General features: G+C 37.1%; 1 protein-coding gene across 1 annotated transcript in view; it reads left to right on the top strand.

Moving 5' to 3' along the window:
* Positions 1–18,291, top strand: part of THOC2 (THO complex subunit 2) — a 54,548-nt gene that overhangs the window by 11,239 nt on the left and 25,018 nt on the right. Inside the window, exons 5-17 of the mRNA XM_084269353.1 lie at positions 1,732–1,802; positions 2,553–2,674; positions 3,429–3,562; positions 4,710–4,876; positions 5,478–5,570; positions 7,918–8,073; positions 11,026–11,198; positions 11,312–11,507; positions 13,129–13,170; positions 13,901–13,942; positions 16,447–16,577; positions 16,666–16,767; positions 18,003–18,087. Coding sequence (XP_084125479.1) covers positions 1,732–1,802; positions 2,553–2,674; positions 3,429–3,562; positions 4,710–4,876; positions 5,478–5,570; positions 7,918–8,073; positions 11,026–11,198; positions 11,312–11,507; positions 13,129–13,170; positions 13,901–13,942; positions 16,447–16,577; positions 16,666–16,767; positions 18,003–18,087 — 1,514 coding nt within the window. The remainder of the gene's footprint in view (positions 1–1,731; positions 1,803–2,552; positions 2,675–3,428; positions 3,563–4,709; positions 4,877–5,477; positions 5,571–7,917; positions 8,074–11,025; positions 11,199–11,311; positions 11,508–13,128; positions 13,171–13,900; positions 13,943–16,446; positions 16,578–16,665; positions 16,768–18,002; positions 18,088–18,291) is intronic.

Raw genomic sequence — 18,291 nt, 5'->3', positions numbered from 1 at the left:
CTTTTAAGTATTTTAAATAAAAGTTGACCTACTGGTGGGTAGATCCCATATTCTCAGAATGTGTTCTGTGAGTATTTTTATCTGTATAGTCACTCTTAGTGCAGTGGAGCCTGTACTAATCTACAGGCAAATGACATCACTTGCTAAATTATGATCTGCCAACTGAAGCAGGCCTTTAAAGATGTGTATTACTACTAGTTCTGGTAATAACTTCTGGATTTTTATGTTGTAATGTTGATCCAAAGCTCTGTCTCATATTTCTAGAATTTTAATTATGTTTACTTTTTTCCCAGATCAGTTTTAACTACTGTGAGTTTCTTTCTTGCTCTTTGTCTCAGTTTGGTTTTTGCTTTCTTTTTTTTAAAATCAAATTTCAGCAAATCCATTTGACAGTCTGCTCATCACAGAACCTGTTTCGTTCTGTCTCTGAAGGAATGTGACTTATGCACTGTGGCTGCATGCAGCCTTGTTTCTGTAACATCTAAATGATGAATTTTGATTTTGTTTTTGTCATAAACTTTTATTCTGCCTACTTGTATCATCTTTTTGTCATAATTAGTTTTTATAATGCAGCAGTCTATACACAACTTTTTTTAAGGTGGGTTAGAAAACTTAGGTTTTGCTGCTTGAACTACTTGAATAACTGAAACTAGTGTATCTGCCCTTTGTTCTTCCCCCCCCCCCCTTTTTTTTTTCCCCTCATCCTTCCTTTCAAATGCCATGCCTCTAGTAGTCATGGACAAGCAGTATGGCTCAAAAGCTAGGTTTCAAACTCTTGGGACAAAGGACAATTGACAATTTCTTTCTTAATTATGAGTTTCTTTTAACACTTTTTTTCCCTCTACCAGTATTTGTTACGATCAGGGTTTTGGTTTTTTTCTTTATAGCAATGTCCTAATTTTACAGATCATGTGTTTCAGTATAGGAGACATTTTTTTTATTTATCCACTTAATCCAGTCGTTCCCTGGACTAATTTTTTTCCTGCAGAATCTTCTTTGGCTGAGAGGCTTGGCTGCCAGAGTCCAGCTTGATCTGGCAAGTCTGCCTCTGTTGCTACCCTGCTACATGATTGGTTTTCAGTCTGGGGGCTTCTTTCTCAGATTTTTGTTGTTAATGGGTCTAGTTTTCCCACAGGTATGTGTTGGTGTTACACTGTGTGTGTGTTTTTAGGTGCTTTGCATTCTTTTATTGAGCTTTCTGCTCCTTTGCAGCTCCTTGCTTCCTGTAATGGTGTGCTTTTTTTAACTACTTCAGACAGACGTGCTTCCTTAGCCATTGTTTTATGGCCTATCTTCCCACAGGAGTGAATTTATGAATTGCATTCAGTAGTTGACAATGGCAAAAGATAAGTCTGGCAGTACAGAATCATAGGTAGTGAAATGACTGCAGAGCAGGCAGTAAATGTTCAGTTATTCTGAAGACACAGGGAATGAGACTAGAACATTACGTTAATGCGAGGACCACACAGGTCTTTTCACTGATTCACATCTCTTTTGTGCTTGGTACTGATTCGTAATGGTTGCCATAAACCTTATTGCAGCAGAGACACAGGCAAGAAAAATTATTATAGCATTCCTCTGGTTTCTATTTTGACTTTCCATGAGATTTGTAGATGTGTGAGAATTGTCATCAAAATACTATGTGAATATCAAGGTATATTAGTAGCTGGAAAGTGGCAAGAAGCTAGCAAGTAATTTTTTTTTCCTTTTTTCCATCTTCTGTTCTACTAGATATTGAAACAAGCTGTTTAGAAGAAAAAAGTAAGAGGGATCATTTTACCCAACTGGTATTAGCCTGTTTGGTAAGTTGCATTTAGAAGGTCTTTTGACAGAAGTACGTGCCAAAATCTGACAAGAAAAGTTAGAGTTTTGAAGCTTGCTTGGTTTGTGGTTGTTTTTTGGGGGGGTTATTTTAGGGTAATACTATTACAGTATTTTAACACGCTTGCACATTAAAAAACACATCTTCAAAGCATTATGGTAAAGCAATATAGTACAGCTGTCCTTGAATTCTTGAAAGAGTTTTCAGTGTACTTATTCCTCCCCCCATTCCCATCAGTTCAACAGAAATTTTGCTTCTGAAGTATGTTTTGAGTTGGACTTCTTTATGCTGCCTCCTCTGCCTTTAGAAAAGGCATTCCTAACCACAGGGAATAAGCTTGATTTGTAGGAAAATTCAGCATATTAAAACAAAGCTGTTCTCCCAGAATGAGAGAGAATGTATATAAGCTTCTAAAATACGCAGTTCTTGGTAAAAATATCCCCAGGTACTATGCAGTGCATGCTTTGTAACCAGCAGTTAGGCTCTAGTGTTTTTCTTCAAGGTGCTCATGTATATGAAATCTGCCTCTAATATTTCAATTTTAGTTAAATGGAATCTCAGTTCTGTCCATTTAGGTGTTTGAAGCAGGATGCATTTGGGGTCACGATATATCATCATCTTATAACTTTTTATTTTTAGTCAGAACAGAAATGTAGCCTAAAGTAAATATCATATGGTCTCTAGCTCTTTCTAGTTGACAAAACTGATGCATGTGTTTGGTGTTTTTTAGTACCTTGTATCTGACACTGTCCTAAAGGAGCGTTTAGATCCAGAGACACTGGAGTCGTTAGGACTTATCAAGCAGTCTCAGCAGTTCAATCAGAAATCTGTTAAAATAAAGACGAAACTATTGTAAGTTTTGGGGCAAGGGTGGGGAGGGGAAATGGTAATTAGTGCTGGTAACAATGTTTTCTAACAATGTGAAATATTTCTATTAATGGAATACTTAATTTTCTTCAGGAAATACGTTTTGTTACACTTTAACTTGTCACTGACAAACAGCTTTCAAACTCCTGTGGGATGTAAAATTTTTTCTAAGGTCACCTATCACTGTGGATCTTGCTGCAATGCAGATTAAAGTATTTTAATTGTAACAAATGTAAATTTACAAAGTATAAGAAAATTAATCACTGCTCTTGCATAAGTTAAGCATTTAATTTCACAAATCAGCCAATGTAGTTATGTTAGTTTTGGCATCACAGCATGTCTTTTTGTGGTGTGTTTGTCTTTTGACTGTATCCAATGTTTTAGTCTGTCTCAAACAGCACCACTCAGACTCGAATAGGTCCTTAAGCATGGACTGTTACAGAGCAGTTCTCCAGCATGATGTGTAAGAACAAGCTTTACTGTTAAGTATAAGCATAATCTTGCTTTTAAATGGTCTGCATTTGAAATAAAAGCTGGGTTTTTTTGGACAATGCTCGCTGCCTTGCAGGTATCCATTGTACTGCATTCTGTTACCTTTGCAGTAGCTCAAGTAAATTACAAGTTCTTAAAAATGTATTCAAAGTTAGCATTCTGCATAACAAGTTTAATGTTGATAAGAGCCTAAATATGTTCTGCTGTGAATGTTACACAATTGTGTTTAATTTCTGTTTATTTGCAGTTATAAGCAACAGAAGTTTAATTTGTTAAGAGAGGAGAATGAAGGTTATGCAAAGCTCATTGCAGAACTGGGGCAAGATTTATCTGGAAATGTCACTAGTGACTTAATCCTTGAGAATATAAAATCTTTAATAGGTAAGGAAAATATTGAATGAGTAATGTTTTTTCTACATGGCTGTATGAGTACAAAGAGTGACTTTAGACTGCTCTGTGAGATCCTCTGTGGATCAAATAATGTCATGGAGGCACGTAGTGTGATAGTGACATGTGTTGGTAGATCACCTTGAGTAGAATTAAGACATTTGGAAGTTCCAGGTCTTGTGGCTAAATTAATTTTGGGAATGCATTGCTAAACTTAATTTGAATACTGAATTTACAGTACAGCTTCGAATATGCATGCTGATGTTTTTGATTAATTTCAGCAGTAGTTTTTGAGGATATGCTTGTCATCTCTTAGCAGGCAGATTGGACTGTAGCAAAGTAATGCTTTCTGCTATTTAAGGTACTCAATTCAATGCATGAAGTTCTGTTTGCAGTTTGTCCATGTTTCTGAGTTGAGAATTGGCAAGAGCATGTCACAAAGTGAAGAATACATTAAACCTAGGAAATGCCTTTAATTCTCCATATATCTGGATAAAACTTCTCAAGGCACAATGAAGGCAATAGTCTAGATGTGGATTCTTTTGAAATAGAAATATTACCTATCTCAAGCATGTCTCCTGGAATTAAAAGCTTATTTAGTAAGTTACAGATATGATTACAACATTGGCTTAAGCCGATTTATATCTTTGCCCTTGCTCCCCTCAAAATGAAGAAGCTGTTCTCCCTAATGATAGTATTACTGATGTGACAGGACAGTGCAACCAGGTGGATCAGGGTTTAGCTCAAACCAGAAGAACACTTAGGTTACGAAATAATTTCTAGCTGGCGGATTTGTGTGACTGCATGAAAATGTGTGCCAGCACAAGTGGAGAGTAAGCAGCCCGTGCCTTTTGCTGGGTGAGGTTGGGTTTTTACTTACTAAATGTTCACCTTAAAATGGTAATTTCTAGGTTTTCCATAATCTGAATTGCAAGTCCTGCTTAGTATCTGCCTAATTTGTGTTTAGTATTTGTATTGTGCTTTATTTACAGATGTTCCAGATTATTTGTTGGAGACAAATCCAGGCTTAATTTTAACTGAAAAGAATTCACTTTAAAAACTATTGTATTTGTGGTTCAGTTACTGAATGAAGATGAAAAGTAGTAATGTTAAGATTTGCTACTGTGTTCTTCTCCACTAGGATGTTTTAACCTTGATCCTAACAGAGTTTTGGATATTATTCTGGAGGTCTATGAATGCAGGCCTGAGTATGATGACTTCTTTGTACCACTGATAGAGTCTTACATGTATATGTGTGAACCTCAAACTCTCTGCCATATCCTTGGGTTCAAATTCAAATTTTATCAGGTACTGTATTTCCATTCTTAATTTTTGGTTTTGTTAGTTCTACTCAGTGTTGAACTGCAGTCAGTGATAACAGATTTTTGCTGCAGATTTTTTTTTCATATAGAAATGAATAAGTTGTAAAATTCCAGTATTAAAAGTAGTAATTTTGTGATCTGATTTGAAGTCTTGAAGAAGTCTCTAAGGCAGACAGCTGAAAAGGATCTTGATATCTTCCATTTGAACTTGGATAGTTGCATAAGAACAGGCATTAACATAGAGATTGTACCTTCTCAACAAAAGATTTGTCCCAAGGAGTGAAGGAGTCATGGTTGATACTTGATAAAATATTCAAGATTGTGTGTGTTTTGGGGTTTGTTTTTTTTTTTTTTGAACGTATGGTGAGGAATTGCATACAAACACTATAAGGTATGAAGATAATTGAAACTTTTTTTTCCTGAAAATTCTGATTCTGTACTGCAGTTAAGTGCAGTGGCTCTGGAATAATAGCAGTTTAACGTGCTAACAAGGAGAATTGTGGGTTAATATGTTTCATCTAAAGTAGTTTCCTTTCTGCAGTGGTGTCTTTGCTTTTTCTTAGATCTTGCAATCTTGTCTTTTCTAGGATCCGAGTGGCGAGACACCTTCCTCCTTATACAGAGTTGCTGCTGTCCTTTTGCAACATAATCTCATAGATTTGGAAGATCTTTATGTTCATGTAAGTGACAGATCTACCATGTCAAATTCCAAAACTAAGAAAACTTAAAGAAAGCCAGATAGTTTACCCTATTCCTAAAGCTTCAGATTCAGGGCATACCGAGTGGTATATGTACATGTTCAATGTCTTTCAGACTTTCCAACGCTTTCTCATGCTGCTTACTCAAACATGCACCAAAATATGAATCACTTCTTTTGAATGATCATGTAGCATCCTCCAGATTGTTTACTTCCTGCTTGAATAGCAGTTAGGAGGTAAATGCCTGAGCATGCTTTAAATGCTCAAGTAAGCTTCCTCAAGAGCTAGACCCTTTGAATGTTTCACTTTACAAAATCTATTTTTTGAAGAAAAAAGCATTAAAAAGAGGTAGGACAGGCAGGTCCTAACATTCTTTGTTCAGTTTAATAAACTCAACATATTTTTGAATAGGACTCCTATCTATAAGAATTCTGAGCATTTGTTAGATTGAAAGAGGAAAGTGGAGTTAACATTCAGATTTAATCAGTGTGATAGTCTTATTAACCAACCAACATACCAATTTGGCAGATGGTGAACAGAACGTTACAGTCATCAAAGTAATTGTATGTTATACACCAAATGTTAATTTCAGAATACCTGTAGATATTTTAAGACTCTTAACCCTTCCACTGAAAGCAAGGAAATAGGCTCTAGTTATAGCTATGGAAACTTTGGAATCTAGTCCTGATGTTAATTTGTAATAGCATTATTCACAATCTGACTTGTCAATAACTGTTTCTGCCTTCATAGGAGTAGTTTGGCTAAAAATATGTACAGTTGAGCCAGGGTAGGAGTGCATGTCCTGAGTAATTGGTGTGGAGGGAGGAATGTGTGATGATAATGCTAGTTTGCAAAGGAATATTTGTAAGCTTCCAAAACAAATGCTCAGACTCCGAATTATGGTGGCCTGTACGATCTCAACTCAGACCTGTACAGGGATGGGCATGTTTTCTGACAGTCTTTCAGCTAGAGTGGTCCCTGCGTTCGCTTATGCTGTTAGCCTTCATCATGTTGATTCTCAGTCTCATTTTTAATCTACTTTGATTCCTCAGAATGAATCTCTCTGCCAGTCACTCTGTCTTTATATGCCTGGGATGGCATTTTTCCCCCCTTTCAGTTCAGGCTTAATTTAACTTGCTATGGGAGTTCCAAGAGAATAATTACCGTGTAGGTGTTGAGTCTTAAGTGGTATATATTGTGCAGCTCCTATACAATAGCAGCTGTCAGGATTATCATTCATACCAGGAATGTTCTTCCCCTCCCCTCTGCCCTCTCTTCCCCTTCTGAGCTTCTAAGAACTGTTTTCTATTTATCTGTTTATACACACAGCCATATGTAATTTGTATTGCATCCTGAAGGTATGATTCACCCCTTGAAATTCCACACTGGGTGTTTCTTGGTGAATCTTAGTAGGCTACTTGTGTTTTTCAAATGAGAAAAGTGTAGGTCTTCAGACCTTCTACTTTTACAAGTAGGTTTCTTGTCTAAATTTCTATGAAATTGAGGCATTCTACTGTCCCTTCTCTGAAGAAGGTGATGCTGTTTATGCTGTCAGTTTGGGGGGAGGAAAAAAAGTGAAAATCTTCCTTTGTTTAAAAACAATAGAAGAAAAGATCACTGTATCAGAGGTCACAACTCTAGATGACTCAAGTTTTGATTAGCTAGAAGCAGGTAAAAGTTTGAGCATGATTTTAGAATCAAATTGAAGTTTGACTTTGTCAGAAAGAGAATTACATTCTTCACCCTGCTCATTCTCAAGTATGAGACTGCAGAGGTTTTACTTTATTGGGTATAACTCAATGTAAGGTAAGATGGGTTTTAAGGAACAAATGTTACATGTGTTTAACTCAAACTGACAAGTAGGAAATGTGGTAAGCTTTAAATGGTATCCCTGTAAAATAAGGCTAATTAAAATGTTTGTCTAAGTAGGTTACCTGGTTTTCCTTCGTGATCATTATTATTTTTCTTTTAGATGAGCAAGTAAAAATTTATGCTTTTGAACATTCACTTTGTTTTAAGGCAGGGAGTTTTGTAAATGTTATCATCAATATATGCATAATTGTCACCATATAGCTGCAGCTGAATGGTAAATTAGAGAGGGGAAGGGGAGCTCACACAATTAATGGTTATGAGGGAATAGAACAGTATAACTTCTCATGAGTCGTCGATTTCAGAGTAGTCTCTTAATATTATACTTCATTGTTGGGAAAAGAATCTTCCAGGGAATATGCTTATCTGATTAGTAATAAGGAAGGACAAAATGCTGCTTCGAGCTCAAGCGATTGAAAGTATCAGTCTGAAAATTAACGTGAAGTTTGTTGGTTTTTAGCTTCTTCCAGGGGATAATGCCATAATTGAGGAACACAAGCGAGAGATAGTGGAAGCTAAGCAGATTGTCAGAAAACTTACCATGGTTGTCTTATCTTCTGAAAAGACAGAAGAAAAGGAGAAGGAAAAAGAAAAGGAGGAGGAGAAAACCGAAAAGGTTTGTATCATTTCCAACAAAATTATTTAGAGTGAAATATAATTGTTATGAAGACATTTTTATGTTTATTGGAAACATAGTTGGGTACCTGTTTCTTGGAAGGCTTCTGTCTATCTTGTGATTGCACTTCTGTTGTATTGATTGTGTAGAAAAGCATGGTTTAGGGTTTCTTCTGTCTTTCTCTGGGTTTAATGTTACTGGTTCAATGGCTAATTAATTTATTTCCTCCCTTTTTGTTCTATCAGCTTCACTAAGTATGTTCCAGCATCTGTATACTTCAGTCTTTAATCCTCCTCGATTCATTACATCAATCTGTTTGGTCTGTTTACTCCTATTTGTTCCACCCCACCCTGACTCTGCATCTCTGTCCTTCCTCCTTCCAGTTTTCTTGCCTGGCTTGAAAAACCTAATTTCATTGCTTTCCTTTAGGCAGGTGATACAGTCAATGCTCTCTGGCTTTCAACTGCAGCCACATCTGTTGCTTAAACTGGTTCTTTTTGTTAGCTTTTAAGTTTCTGACCTCCCTCCTGGTCATTATTTCAATATCCTCTTTGCTTATACCACATAATCGGTCCACCTCTGCAGTCAGGTGAGGCTGCCTGGTATTCCCTGAAGCGTGCATGTCACCACGTCCTCGTGGAAAACTAAACTCTACATGGGACATGGGGAGTGTATGTACTGCAAGTAATCTCAGTGGAATTAAGACAGCTTTTATGGCTAAGCTTTAGAATTAAGAACTAAGGAATTTTAAGCTCTAGCAGAAACATTTTTCTTAAGGATTTCTATGACAAATAACAAAGCCTGAGCCTGTATGATGGGGAAAATGCAGAGCTGTACTTAAAAACAATTTCTGTGACTCTTGTCCACTGTTATGCAATGCAAGCCACTTGAAAAGCTTGTTTCTCAGTTATTCTATTTGCATGTGACTAGCTGTGCAATTCATAGCAATTAGTGGAGTAAGTACATGTGAGAACTGTTGACAATATAAATTTGAGTGCTTTGTATCAGTATACAGTTTTAATGTACCACTTTTTGTGGCACCATGGAATAAATGGCTGGATAATGAAAATAGTGTTTTAACGATTCTTGACTTTTCATTTAAATCCACAAAGTGTTTATTTTGTGTGGTTAAAATGTATTATTGTCTCATGAATGAGATGTGAAAAATTTAGTATTGGCAGATGCATTATCTGCTTTTGCCTTTTAAGATGCGTTTCGCATAACTGAATAATAGGGTCACAGAGCTCAGCAGTGTGATTAGATTTGACAGGAATTCCAGGCTGGTACATCTTTGTGCTGTGCTTTTGGAGAGCATGTTTCAGAATAGCTTACCTGAAGAGAGACCCAGTCAAGCAGCGTGTGTGTGTGTGTGAGAGCAGTGACTGCTTTGTAAATGAAATAACTTGCTAACACACAAAGCCTAGAAAAACTGTGTGAGTAGAAACATGAATTCTAATATAATTAGTAATCGCCCCAAAAAAACCCCAAAGCCAAATCACAAAAAAATTAAGAGTTTAGTATCAAAATTTACTGGTGTGTTCATACTAATTAATTTATGACTATTTTTGGTAATAACCTGACAGCTAAAAGTCATCTGTGGTATTGAGCATGGATTTCAAACTTCCTGCACGTGCTGCACAAGTAATGTTTTTGAACACTTGTAAAGGATTGATGTACCCTTTTGTTAACATAGTAGATACTGGTGTAAAAAGACAATCCTTGCTATCAAAGAATGTGAAGTAGTTATATGGGAAAATAACACTTGTGTGTGTTTCTAATTGCACATGTATGTGTGTTAATATTTCAGAGGCTCATATTGTTCTGATGTGCAGATTTATTTTTTCTGAAGGAAAGGCTAATATTACTACATGAATATAGACTAGATCTGTGTATTTTAGATTATTCTGAAACTTTCCTCTGCATGTTACTGTTTTCTGTTTTCAAAACTATTAGAAAAATAATCGCTAGTTTTTTAAGGTTTTAAAGGGGGGAAAGGTTTAAAAATCCATGCAAACTACAGAACCACAGAAGCATCTGTGCTGTAATTACTATTTGATCTTGTTAGTCTATCTTGTCTGTTTGTATGATTTAAATAAAACTAGGGGGGTTGGCCTCAAAATGCTTCAATGTTTTATTTCTAGACTTGTCTTCTTCTCTCCCTTGGTGTTAATATCATCTTAGGCTTGTTGTTACATACAGCTAGTTTGCAGTTACTATTCCTTATTATTAGTTGTTTACTACTAGACTTTACCTTGGGGATCAGAGAAGAACATTTTGTTGTAATAAATTGGGTCAGTACCATACAAAAGTGCTTCAAGGCATGGTCTTAATTGTTATACTCCTATGTTCTCATGCTGACATTGCAAAATGTGATATTTTGAAAACTTTCTGTAGACTTGCACTTAAAACTAGAGTCTCCTAAATGTGAAGCTTATAACAGAGGCAAGCTAAGACTGGTAAGGGTTTTAGGTCTGATTTGATTTGGGATTTTTGTTTTGTGGAGTTTTTGTTTTGTTTTTGTTTGCGTTTTTTAAAAATCTGATTTCGCAGGAATTCCTGGTTTTTAAGTCCAGAACAACACACAACACACAGGATTAAGTACTTGCATTATTTTTAAAACAATTAAATAACTGTCAATAGATGGTGAGATTTTCAAAACTACATGATCAGAAATAGGTCAGACAACTTCACTGTTGTTCTGAACTTTATTTTAAACTTTTTTCCTTGATCCAAATGTTAGAGTCTACATGGGTTGGTTTCTTATTGTTTCTGAATTGTGCTTATTGTCTAAATGTCTGGCTTAATTTTATTTCATGTGTGGGGTTTTTTATTACATAGTTGAAATGCTAGTTTCTTTTCTCTAGCTGTGGAGATGTGCAGCTGCCTGCTGCTTGCGGAAAAGTATTAAGAAGACTTTTTGAATACACTTTTTCATTGTGTGTTATCTTGCAGCCTCCTGATAATCAAAAGCTTGGTTTATTGGAAGCTTTATTAAAAATTGGTGATTGGCAGCATGCACAAAGTATTATGGACCAGATGCCTCCGTTTTATGCTACTTCACACAAGCCTATTGCAATTGCCCTTTGCCAGCTTGTACATGTGACAATTGAACCTCTGTACCGCAGGTAAAGTAAGAGTGTTGTTGCTACATAAGGGAAAACTCTATATATTATTCACTAATAACCCTAACATGTATTGATAGATTTCTGAAACTTACACTTCTTTTCCTTGTGAACAGAGTTGGTGTACCTAAAGGAGCTAAAGGGTCACCAGTTGCTGCTTTGCCAAACAAGCGAGCACCGAAACAAGCAGACAGCTTCGAGGACTTGAGGAAGGAAGTGTTCAACATGCTGTGTTACCTTGGTCCTCATCTCTCCCACGATCCCATTTTATTTGCAAAAGTGGTGCGCCTTGGAAAAGCATTTATGAAAGAGGTTGGTATGACAGAACAGCTTGTCAGAATTTGAAAAATGCCATTTCTTCTGATGTTATAAAATGCTGCAGTCTTATTAATGGCTTGTCTGTTCAAATACTGAAACAGAGAATTTTTATTATTTTTTTTAATAAGGAGAAATTTTGAGAACAGCTTAAGGCACTTGAGGTTTACAACCAGGAGTATTTAGTGATAACTTTCTCATTATGGTCTTCATGTTCAAAACATTATCTGTGTATGGATATTCTAAAAAACTTAAACATGATGCTACTTGTGTGGAAGCTTTTACATGATTAGAATGACAGTGTGTACAGTGGGGAACAATAACCTAATACATGTCCAGTACCTAAACCAGTACCTTCTATTACCTGTGTGGTTACTTGGGAAGCAGGGGATGTTGCATCTTTTTAATTAGTTGGGTTGCCCCCCTCTTCTGGTGGTGAAAGTGCTGCTACTCTTGAGCTTGTGTCAGTCAAAAATCTCACACATGCCACTGAGGGTGAGCTCGATGTGGAGTTCTAAAAGACCTAATGAAGCCTTAAGTCACCAGCTTGAGAAATAACAACAAATCTCAAGAGTCCATTTTGTCTTTTGACCATGTCTTTTCCATGTATATACAAAGATTGGTAGCATGACCTGCTGCAAGTTGAATATATATTCTGAATTCTCTTGAAACGTACTCAGCAGCTCACACTGAGGCTAGTGATTTCTTTTGTTACTTTTCTGTTGACTTCCTGTTTTAGGATCAGGGGTTTTTATTTTCAAGTCAACAATAGAGGGTTTTAATATTTTTTTTTGAAGTAACAGCTCAAAGAAAATTTGAAATTCATAGGTTTTGAAATAATTATTGTAACAGAAGCCCCTCTAATTGATTTTGTTATCTAGCCTTTTATTTTAACCTACAACTAAAAGTTGGAGAGGTTGATTTATATAAATGGTACTCAGGCTTTCAATTGTATAACTGCTTTTCCTTAAAAGTATTTTTTTTTCAACTACAACTAACAAATACTGGATAGTTCAAAATTTATATACCCCCCAAGGGGAAGCTTTCATGTCTAGCTCCACTTGATGCAGAGCTAAGAACAGAGATAGTTCTTGGGACTGAAGATCTTTTTGTCTAAGTTAATAGATTTTGGCGAGAGTGTTTGCTCTCTTTGGGTTCCAAGGTGCAATGTTTGGCTTCCAAGTGGTAAAATCATGCAACTTCAAGCGTTTCTGTTGTCTTCTACTTGTGTATCTAGATCTCAGTATATCCTGTTCCAGAATGTAAGATTTCCTAGTGGTTAATACTCATGCCTTATAGCATGCTGCTTCTTCTACTGGCCTGTGAGAAGTTTGATAGTTGAGTGGCATGCTGTGTTGTGCTGACAGTGCAGTTAATTTGGAAATTATAATTTCAAGGGAGTAATTCGTTTTACTGCTGTCAGCTGACTATTAGGACTGCTTTGTAATTAAATTCAAGTACTGAAGGCTTGTGGGAGAGCCCTTGTTTCTGTGGATATGTGCAGTAAAATGGAGATGACTTGGTTTCAGGAATCTAGTGCAGTTTTACTGTAAATATATGAATATAGTAGTTTAATGTGTTTGACAAGAATGAGCAACATTTTAGCTATTTGCTCTAGGTTGGAACTGTGAAGAAATTCGTCAGTGACAGAATGGTTAAGGTAACATAGGGAAAGTTATTTTTAATGCACTATTGCCATCAGCATGTTCTAGTTATGAAACTACATTTAACACACAGTAGAAATACTTATAACTGGAGGTGATTTGACTGTAAGTTAACCCATACAGTAGCTTAAAAGTTAGACTACTAACATTGCACTGCAGCTTTCATGCTCAAGTGTACCTTTAATTGTGCACTTACTGGTGTGATGGCTTAATATGCTTTTCATGGTGAATTGAGCAAAATGAGAGAAAAAGTAATTTAATAATGAAGACTAAAAAATTAAGAGGGTATTGTGAGAGAAAGGTGGGGAAAACAATCTCTGGCTGTTGATAATTGGGTTGGAAGTCATTGGGTTTTTTTAGGTAGAAAGTGAATGCATAGGGCATTTTTTCCCCCTCCCTCCAGTAAGAAAAATGTATTCCATATATAGTAGCAAGTTTCCTTGTTACTTTAGCTATTAACTGTCTTTGAACAAAAGTGTACAAAAGCCCTATACATGAAAGCAATGCCTTTCATCTATGAGCAGTGCTTTTCATCTATGCATTTAAATTTTTGTTCAGAATAGTTTGATGCTGACAGGTCCAGAAAACTAAACATTTAATAGACATGTGTGGCCCTTCAGGTTTATGCTTTTGCTGCTGTAGCCATGTTCTGAAACTATGTTACTTATGCAATGATAACGTTACATTAGTAACTGATGTGTTACTTAAGCTAACTCTGTGTTACAGTTTCAGTCCGATGGAGGCAAACAAGAAGATAAGGAGAAAATGGTGAGTTTATTTTGAAGGAAAGTGTTTTTATGCAAGATTGTAATAGAGACCAAATGTTTAATAACTGTACAACTCTTCTTTCTCTTTATATGCAAGCCTGAACCAGTCACAGGGCGGTTTTTTTGTGTTCCAGTTCCTTTATTTTTTCCTTTCTCTCTTGTATTCCTCAAACTTAATGTTGTACTTCTAGTCCTGTACTTTCTACTTATTTGCTCAGAATCAGCTGGAGTACCTCCAGCTATCTATTCTATAAATGTACTTTTCCTGGTAGCATCTTCTATCTTAAAGAATTTATTGGGGGAAAGCATAAAGGAACAAAAGAGAAGTTAAAAGTAGGGGAGGTGTTTAATGGTATGATTGGTGGTGATTCTACCCCTCTACTCTGCTCTTGTGGAACCCCATCTGGACTACTGTATCCAGTTCTGGAGTCCCCAACATAAGAAGGACATAGAACTGTTGGAATGGGTCCAGAGATGGCCATGAGGAAGACTGGAGGGCTGGACCACCTCTCCTGTGAAGACAGGCTGAGAGAGTTTGGGTTGTTCAGCCTGGAGAAGAGAAGGCTCTGTGGAGACCTTCCAGTACCAGAAAGGGGCCTACAAGGAAGCTGGGAAGGGACTTTTTAGAAGGGTATGTAGTGATAGAATTGTTTTCAATTGGAAGGAGGTAGATTTAGACTGGATATTAGGAAGAAATTCATCATTACGAGGGTGGTGACATGCTGGAACAGGTTGCCCAGGGAGGTGGTGGCTGCTCCCTCCTTGGAAGTGTTCAAGGCCAGGTTGGATGGGACCTTGAGCAGCCTGGTCTAGTGAGAGGTGTCACTGCCTGTGGCACAGGGGTTGGGACTTGATGATCTTTAAGGTCCCTTCTAACCCAAAGCATTCTGTGATACAGTGGCTCACTAGTTTATTGGCTACTTTATTTTGTTCTGAATTTTCTCATATACTCTCAAGATTGGTTGCAATGAAACCGAAGTGTCCAGTTAAGATTTAATTTATAAGGACAAGTTGTTGTTTGATTTTTTTTTTTAATCAAGAAGGAAATTTTAAGTGTGAGTTTTGCACAGTTTTCATTATTACTTTATTACTTACTATGCCCGTTCCTCACTTACGATTTCCTGAACAGAAATTGGTTGACACTCGCCTGAACATAAGCCAGCAGGGTGTTCAGGTGGCCAAGAAGGCCAGTGGTGTCCTGGCTTGCATTAGGAATAGCACAGTCAGCAGGACCAGGGAGGTGGTCACCCCCCTCTACTCAGCTCTGGTGAGGCTGCACCTCGAATACTGTGTTTGTTTTTGGGCCCCTCGCTACAAGACGGACATTGAGGCCCTGGAGTGTGCCCAGAGAAGGGCAGTGAAGCTGGTAAAGGATCTGGGAGAACTGGGTCTGTTTAGTCTGGAGAAGAGGAGGCTCAGGGGAGACCTCCTTGTTCTCTACAACTACTTGAAAGGAGGTTATTGTGAGCTGGGGGTCAGTGTCGTCTTGCAGATAAGCAGTGGCAGGACAAGAGGGAATGTCTGCAGGTGATGCCAGGGGAGGTTTAGGTTAGAAAACAGGAGAAATCTCTTCTCAGAAAGAGTGCTTGGGAATTGAAACAGGTTGCCCAGGGAGGTGGAGTCACCGGTCCTCAGGGTATTCAAAGGAGAGATTGGATGAGGTACATAGGGACACGGTGTAGTTAGTAATATAGGTGGTAGGGGGACTGTTGGACTAAATGATCTTGGAAGTCGTTTCCAACTTTAATGATTCTCCTTAATGATTCTGTGAATCACTGCAGAGAAAGTTGGTATCTTTTGGTTTTGGGGGGTTTCTTGGGTGGTGGGTTTTTTTGGTGGAGGTTGGGGTTTTCTTTTGTTTTGTTTATCCTTGTTTTGTGTGTGTGTGCGTGTTCGGGATTTTTATTTGGTTTGGGATTTTTTGGTGTGTGTATGTGAGGGTTATTTTGGTTTTTTCCCCTGCCAGGGTTATTCTAACATAGTTTAGTGGGAAATAAATGTTTAAGGAAGGGTAAGGATGTACATGAAAAATAGTACTGTGCCTTGGGAACCTCTGTAATGCCTTCAGGTTTTAATCTGGTATTTTGAAAATGGAAGCAGTGGCAAGGAATCCCTTAATACATTAAAATACCTAACAGTTGCCAAAAACTATTTTATCCAGTTGCCCTTTGTATGAGTCCACAATATATCCATTTAAAAATGATTTATTTAAAAATGAGTGCAACTTGCTGAAAAACATCAGCAGCTTTCCTCAAATATCTCATGTAGGCAGATAAAATAGTGACAGTATATATGGCCCATAAATTATCTCATAAAAGTTTTATGATGGAGATATTTTTAAGTCTATTTAAAATATTTTTTTTGTTTTGTTTAGGAAGTGTGAACCTTATGCCAAACTTGTGTCTGCTGAGACTTGCTATTTGTGCATATCTGCACCAGATACATAGCATTGCTTCTGAGGTGCTTACTTGATAGTTACTCTGAGTTTTTTGTCTCTTGCCTCAGGAGATACTGTTCAGCTGTTTGCTCAGTATTACTGACCAAGTCTTGCTTCCATCTCTCTCTTTGATGGACTGCAATGCGTGCATGTCTGAAGAATTATGGGGAATGTTCAAAACTTTTCCATACCAGTACAGGTGGGTAGAGTAATTTATTTCCTTTCTTTGGGAAGTGGTCTCTTGAATTGTCAGTACTAAAAACAGTTTCCTTCTATAATCTTTCAAGGTACCGTCTTTATGGGCAGTGGAAGAATGAAACATACAACAGTCACCCGCTTCTTGTGAAAGTTAAAGCTCAAACCATAGACAGAGCCAAATATATCATGAAGTAAGTTGTCTAATTCCATAATTACCAACTCTAATACAATGTATTAGATGTCATCAATTGAAGAAAAAATATCTTGACAAATACATTCCCTTTGTAATGACTCTGTATTCACTGATAATCCTTGTTCATGAGGTATTTAACGTACTGTGATTAAAAACTGTCAGATGAGTAAGGATGCAGGGAGATTTGTCACCAGCAAGGTTATTTAATACATGAGGAAAATGTCCCCTTACATTATTTAAAACTTCTTTCATGGGTGTGCTGCTCTTTGGTAAAATTGCTTTGCTTACAGAAGTGTTGGAGTGCAATATGGTTTTTCTGTAGGTATAGAGACTTTTTATCCAAAGAGGCTTAAAAATTTGGTCACAGTTTTTCTGTAAGCTGGAAAGTATAGGCAGCAACCTGAATGATTCATTCTCATCTTCAAGTGGGCTGACAACAATTTCAGATGTACCTCAGATTTAATTTCTCTGACATCATTATCAGGGATTCGGGTTCTCCATTTGTTGTTGCCAAAAGCAAATGCTGTGGTTTTATTATGTAGATAATTATAACCTTTCTGCATGGGCAAGGCAGAATAATTGTTACTGGCTAAAAGACTTTAAACTCGCAGCTGTGAAAACTAGAAACAAATGATTCTCTTCTGGCTTGCAGCATAGCTGGCATAGACTGTAAAACTTTACATCCCTTCTCTTGTACACTGGGTTTCAGCTGTGCAGATGAGCCACACTGCTGTTACCTGTCCAGGTTGCTATGTGTACAGTTCACTTTTGTGTATTGGCATAATTTCATGTTAAACTCATCCCTTTGATAGGGAATGCTGTGGAAGTGAAACACAATGAAATTAATATTGTTTTTCAATTAACAGAATGCAACAAATGCAAAATGACCTGTGGCTAAATCAAATTTGCAGGAGAGGTGACCAGCATCAGGTGCTATTTTTATACGTGGGATAGGTGCTGCTGACAACTTCTGACGCAAGGTGCTCAAAGTTAACATGGGAATACAGTCCACAGTAATATAGGGACAGCTGGTTTCCTTGTACTGGCTGCGTGATACAGGATTGTAAATTTCAGATTCTTAGAGGAGCAGCATTTCTATGCTTAGATTCCTTAAAAACGTATCTGCCAGTGAGAATTTAACATTAGTGACCTAATAAGCTGTTTCTTCACAACTAACCTGTTTTAGTCGTCTTCTGGCTTGTCTATTGCAATAAAATATGTTCTCTTTTACAGGCGTTTAACTAAGGAAAATGTGAAACCCTCTGGAAGACAAATTGGGAAGCTCAGCCACAGCAATCCTACAATTTTATTTGATTATGTATGTAGTTGCTTGTATTTCAATACTATTTTATCCTAGCAACAGATATTAAAGCGTAAGAAAGGAATCTGCTCTCTTTGAGAGGGCAGTTCTGCAGTTCTAACTGAATGTTTTTTTACTATTGATGCAAATTCAAAAATATAGTAATTTGCTAGTAGTGCATAGCTCTGAGATACTGAATGTGACAGTAGCTCTTGAATAACC

Source organism: Gallinula chloropus (genome assembly GCF_964237585.1).
Source record: "Gallinula chloropus genome assembly, chromosome: 11".
Lineage (NCBI taxonomy): Eukaryota > Metazoa > Chordata > Aves > Gruiformes > Rallidae > Gallinula > Gallinula chloropus.
The sequence above is the reverse complement of the archived record's forward strand: the minus strand, read 5'-3'. Positions and strand labels throughout refer to the sequence as shown.